Source organism: Sinocyclocheilus anshuiensis, unplaced genomic scaffold, assembly GCF_001515605.1.
Source record: "Sinocyclocheilus anshuiensis isolate Anshui unplaced genomic scaffold, SAMN03320099.WGS_v1.1 scaffold332, whole genome shotgun sequence".
NCBI classification, from domain to species: Eukaryota; Metazoa; Chordata; class Actinopteri; order Cypriniformes; family Cyprinidae; genus Sinocyclocheilus; species Sinocyclocheilus anshuiensis.
The window spans coordinates 392723-398703 of NW_015554181.1; the positions used below are offsets into that span (position 1 = coordinate 392723).

The 5981-nt window shown below is 33.8% G+C and overlaps 1 protein-coding gene across 1 annotated transcript in view; it reads right to left on the bottom strand.

Annotated features, from left to right (window-relative positions):
* plat (plasminogen activator, tissue) overlaps positions 1 to 5981 on the bottom strand; it is a 24564-nt gene that overhangs the window by 1966 nt on the left and 16617 nt on the right. Inside the window, exons 12-14 of the mRNA XM_016463888.1 lie at positions 4725 to 4865; positions 3699 to 3839; positions 2394 to 2542 (exon numbers count right to left, since the gene is read on the bottom strand). Coding sequence (XP_016319374.1) covers positions 2394 to 2542; positions 3699 to 3839; positions 4725 to 4865 — 431 coding nt within the window. The remainder of the gene's footprint in view (positions 1 to 2393; positions 2543 to 3698; positions 3840 to 4724; positions 4866 to 5981) is intronic.

Consider the following 5981-nt stretch of genomic DNA (forward strand, 5'->3'; position numbering starts at 1 on the left):
TATTGCTCAAAATGAATAAAAACAGTCAAATGCAAAGTCAGATTATTACGCAAACCTGCAATAGTTTTAACCCTTGTGAAACCTTTTTGACATTTTTGTCTTTTTTCGTTTTTTTTTTGCATTTCGCCTGTGTTATTGCCAAATGCATATATTTTGGCACAGGTGTGTATTTTTATTGGAATTTGACTATTTCACTTCAATTTCCTTTAATAAATCTGTTTTGCACTAGGTACAAAAAATTGATTCTCTCAGGACCTTAAGGACAAAAATGTCCCCAAGTAACTCCAGTTACTTTGTTTTCCCATGTATTGACTGACAGCTCTGGTGTTGCCATGTTGAGAGAAATCGGGAGTAAGTGCAGAGCGTTGTGTGAACATGATGCTTACTGTAGTTCTAGACTAAATATGAACATGTTTACTCATCTCACCTGCACATAAACAGATTCAGTATTCCTCAAAATGAATAAAAACAGTCAAATGCAAAGTCAGATTATTACGCAAACCTGCAATTGTTTTAACCCTTGTGCAACCTTTTGGACATTTTTGTCTTTTTTAGTTTTTTTAGCATTTCGCCTGTGTTATTGCCAAATGCATATATTTTGGCACAGGTGTGTATTTTTATTGGAATTTTACTATTTCACCCCCATTTCCTTTAATAAATCTATTTTGCACTTGGTACACAAAATTGTTCCTCAGGACCTTTTGGACAAAAATGTCCCCATTGAAATCTGTTGGCAAGGCTTTAAAATTAATTTTTTTACTATTTGTTTACCAGATGGTGCAATTTTTTTCAGGTTTGGCCTATAGAGCAAATACTCGCTTTATTCCTGTTTTCTGCTTCTGCATATTATAGAGCCAATTGGATCAAATAATGCAGCTATAATTGTGTGGGTGTGTTGGTATGGATGTCAGAGTGTGGTTTGTGTGTCAAAAAAAAATTTGTTCTTGTAATATTTGAGAGAGAAAAACTCTACTGCAAATCACAAATCTAACCACTGTGTGCACCAGCAGAGTTTTGCTGGCATCTAATGGGTACTAAATTTGGTACTGCGCCCACACAAAATCTTACTGAAAGCTCATTTTTGGAGATATCAACCTCAAATTTGGAACACAACTTGTTTAGATTTATGGCTTTGATTTTCTAACAGGTATAGAGTTCAAATATATATTTTATATAAAATATCGTTCATAAATCATTTTCATAAACTTAAACCTCTATAACTTTTTTTTGGTTTCACTTTTTAAAGTTTTTTTACTTCAACAATAATCTGCCATTGGTCTTCTTTTAAAATGAGACCAAACTTAACTCTGCGCTCCCAAGCTTCAAGTTTTTATGACATGGACATTTTTGTCCAAAATGGACCTATGTGTAACTTTTTTTAATTGACGCACAAGAGTTAAATAAGACAAATATCGTTTATGTATTTAATCCTATTTTATTAACCAAGGTCTTTGCTACTGACCTTCGATGATCCAATTCAACCGTACTAATAAGCAAAAATGACATGTGTTTCATTTGTGTTATTGCTGAATAGTGTTGAACTTTTATTCTCCTGCGTCATATTCTTCATGTGATTTGTCTGAGCTGCGTCCTCTACTGTACAGACGGGAATTTACATTTCCTTCAGCCTGAGGCTCATTCATTTCACTTTTGGTGTGAAAGGGCTTTTACATTTGTAAAAGAATAACTTTTTTATATTAAAAACAAGCAAGCAAGCCCTGCCCAGATTTAAAAAGTAACTCAAACGCATTACTTTCCATAAAAAGTAACTATGTAATATAATTAGCTACTTTTTTAGGGAGTAACGCAATATTGTAATGCATTACTTTTAAAAGTAACTTTCCCCAACACTGGTAATGTAAACCGAGGCTGAATGTGTGGTTTGTCTGCTAAATGACTAAATGTAAATGTGTGGTCACCTTGCAGGCGTCGTCCAGGCCGCGCGTGTCTCCGGCGCACAGCATGTTTGAGGTCACCAGACGGCCAGCCAGCTTCTCCGGGACACACTGTTCCTGCGGCCACAAGCGCACCCGACCACGCTTAATTCGCTCCGAGTAAAACGGAGAAACTGAGAGAGACGACGACAGAAGAAAAATTATCATAAAGTTCCTCAGTCACTTTAGTGTTATTTGGACTATCAAGAAGCACTGCAAAAAATCTTAATGAGTGTTTTTATCTTGTTTTTCAGTTAAAATACCTTAAAATCCTTCAAACAAGGTAAGTTTACTTAAGCAACACTGTAACTATGTAATATAATTAGCTACTTTTTTAGGGAGTAACGCAATATTGTAATGCATTACTTTTAAAAGTAACTTTCCCCAACACTGGTAATGTAAACCGAGGCTGAATGTGTGGTTTGTCTGCTAAATGACTAAATGTAAATGTGTGGTCACCTTGCAGGCGTCGTCCAGGCCGCGCGTGTCTCCGGCGCACAGCATGTTTGAGGTCACCAGACGGCCAGCCAGCTTCTCCGGGACACACTGTTCCTGCGGCCACAAGCGCACCCGACCACGCTTAATTCGCTCCGAGTAAAACGGAGAAACTGAGAGAGACGACGACAGAAGAAAAATTATCATAAAGTTCCTCAGTCACTTTAGTGTTATTTGGACTATCAAGAAGCACTGCAAAAAATCTTAATGAGTGTTTTTATCTTGTTTTTCAGTTAAAATACCTTAAAATCCTTCAAACAAGGTAAGTTTACTTAAGCAACACTTCACAAGATTTTAAGACTGGTTTAAGCCTTTTTACTTGTTTTTAAAAAAAAAATTTTTCTTACTGCACTGGCAGATTCAGTCACTTTTTTAAATGTATTCTTTTAATGCACTGGCAGATTTTTCACTTTTAAAATGTATTTTTTACTTTTTTAATTTTGTCTTACTGTACTGGTAGCTTTTCACTTATTTAAAATTGTTTTTTTTTTTTTAATTGTCTTACTGTGCTGGCAGATTTTTCACTTACTTATTTATTCATGTATTTTTACTGCACTGGCAGATGCTCTCACTTATTAAAAAAAAATTAAAAAAAATTTTACTGCTCTGGCAGATTTTTCACTTATTCTTAAAAAATAATTGTGTCTTTCCCATTTAAAAAAATTAATTTTGTCTTACTCCACCGGCAGATTTTTCACTTATTTTCATAATTTTTTAAAAATTATTATTATAATTTTTTTTACAGCAACAGCAGATGCTTTCACTCATTTTTAAAGCATGAGATGTATTTTTACTGCACTGGCAGATGCTCTCACTTATTAAAAAAACATAAAAAATTTCTTACTGCTCTGGCAGATTTTTCACTTATTCTTAAAAAATAATTGTGTCTTTCCCATTTAAAAAAATTAATTTTGTCTTACTCCACCGGCAGATTTTTCACTTATTTTCATAATTTTTTAAAAATTATTATTATAATTTTTTTTACAGCAACAGCAGATGCTTTCACTCATTTTTAAAGCATGAGAAAGAATCTACCAGTGCGGTAAGACAAAATACACTCGCATTAAACACACAATCTATTAAAAGAAGTCTTAATTTCTTGTGCAGTGTTGCTTCTCATGTAAATGTATCTTCTTTGAAGGAGTTTTAGATAGATTCCAAAAATCTGAATTAAAAAAAATGTAAAAAACAAAAAAAAACAGGTAATTTTTTTTTTTTGCAGTGAGATATGCAAGTGTGGCACACAGTACTTCTGATAAGAAATCTTACACTCTTCCTCTTTCCCGTAACCAGAGATCTCACACTCCGTCCAATCCGGTAAAACCAGGTTAGGTTCTGGTAAACATGCAGGCAGAACTTCTGGAGAGGGAACGGCACAGATACCGAACTCACTCTTCAACTTGAGCAGAGCTGAAGACACGAGGAACAAGACAGGAAATCACTCACAACTCAAATGACATTTATAACTTTATAAATACTGAAATGATGACCAAATTACAGTACATGCTAATATACTCTATTAGTATGTGCTATTATAAAACACGTAAGAGAAAATCCACATTTCATAAACACAAACAACATCAAAACCTCTTTTAGGATTAGTCAATAGATTGTTTTTCTAAAGGCTAAATTATAATATTAAACACACTGCCGTTCTAAAGTTTGGGGTCAGAAAGATTCTACTGAAAATACATTTATTCATCAAGGATGCATTAAATTCATCAAAAGTGACAATAAATACATTTCAAAAGAGTTCTATTTTAAATAAATGCTGTTCTTTTGAACTTTCTATTCATCAAAGTATCCTGAAAAATACAATGTAACAACTGTTTTGAACATTGATAATCAGAAATGTGTCTTGAGCAGCAAATCAGCATATTAGAATGATTTCTGAAGATCATGTGACACTGAAGACTGGAGTAATGATGCTGAAAATACAGCTGCACATCACAGGAATAAATTGCAGTTTAACAGATATTCACATAGTGAATTCTAATAATATTTCCCTATTTTTACGTCATTTTTAATCAAATAAATGCAGCTTTGGTGAGCAGAAGAGACTTAAAACCATAAAAAACCCTATTGACCCCAAATTTTTAAACAATAGTGTATATTTAAATATATAAAAAAAATATACATAAAATATAAAAGCATATAATTACAGTATCCCTGCCACCAGCTGACTGTGAGCTGATGATCGTAATAATCGTCAGGATCTGTTTTCTGTGTGTAAGAGTGCAGAATGGATTCTAGTGGCGTGTGTGTGATTTGTCAGTGAATGATTTGAAGTCTCACCGATATCATTGTCATACGTCTCGTCGTCGTACTGCTCATGAATCCAGTATTTCTCCACGTCAAAGATCTGCTCGCTGCTCGAGTTCTGAAGCCTGAAGGTTCGGCCCAGAACCACTCGAAGACGCTTCTCATCAAATCTGAACACAGATTATTAAAAATAATAAATACATACATTTTAAAAAATTCAAGACCTTTGTCGTTTTCAGAAAAAAGTCTTTAAAAATCTTTAAAACATAAATTCCCCTTTTTCCCATTATAGGGTTTCTGCAGGTTTTATGAAGGTAGATTTAGGACTATCAGACCAAGAAAAGAATATTTAAGCAATAAACTGAATGAAACACATCTAGTCAATTTAAATGTTTGCATAATGAGTTGCATTAGCAATACTTTAAACATTCAAACATAAATTTTCAGCTGGTTCCCATTACTTTTTAATTCATTTTATAAAAGAAAAAAAAAAAAGCTTAAGACTTGAATACAAAAAAGAAAGAAAGAAATTGATCAAATAAATTTTCAACTGGTTCCCATTACTTTTTAATTCATTTTATAAAAGAAAAAAAAAAAGCTTAAGACTTGAATACAAAAAAGAAAGAAAGAAATTGATCAAAATGAAGTGAGTTTGATTAAAACAAGAACAAATATCTGCCATTGGGATCTGAAAAAATCAACTTAGTTAAAAGGGAAGCTTTCATATATCCTATTGATATTATATTTGTTCTTGTTTTAAGCATAAACTCGCTTAATTTTGTTCAGTTTGTCGTTCATTTACATTTGCATCTCAAGTTAATCTATCTTTAATGTGATATATTAAAGGGTTAGTTCACCCAAAAATGAAACTTCTGTCATTAATTACTCACCCTCGTGTTGTTCCAAACCCTTAAGACCTCCGTTCATCTTCGGAACATGAGGGCTCTCTGAGCCTCCCATAGACAGCAAGGTAACTACCACGTTCGAGGTCCAGAAAAGTACCAAGATGATCGACAAAGTAGTCCGTGTGACATCAGCGGTTCAACTGTAAAGTTACGAAGCTACGAGAATACTTTTTGGCGCAAAGAAAACAAAAATAACGACTTTATTTAGTCATTACGCCGGATCTGGGTCAGCGCCGCCACAGTCTCACGTCAGGATACTGTCGTGAACGCGCGTCCAAAGTGACGCAGTAGAGACGAAAATATGGAATAAAGATGTTATTTTTGTTTTCTTTGCGCAAAAAAGTATTCTCGTAGCTTCGTAACTTTACAGTTGAACCACTGATGT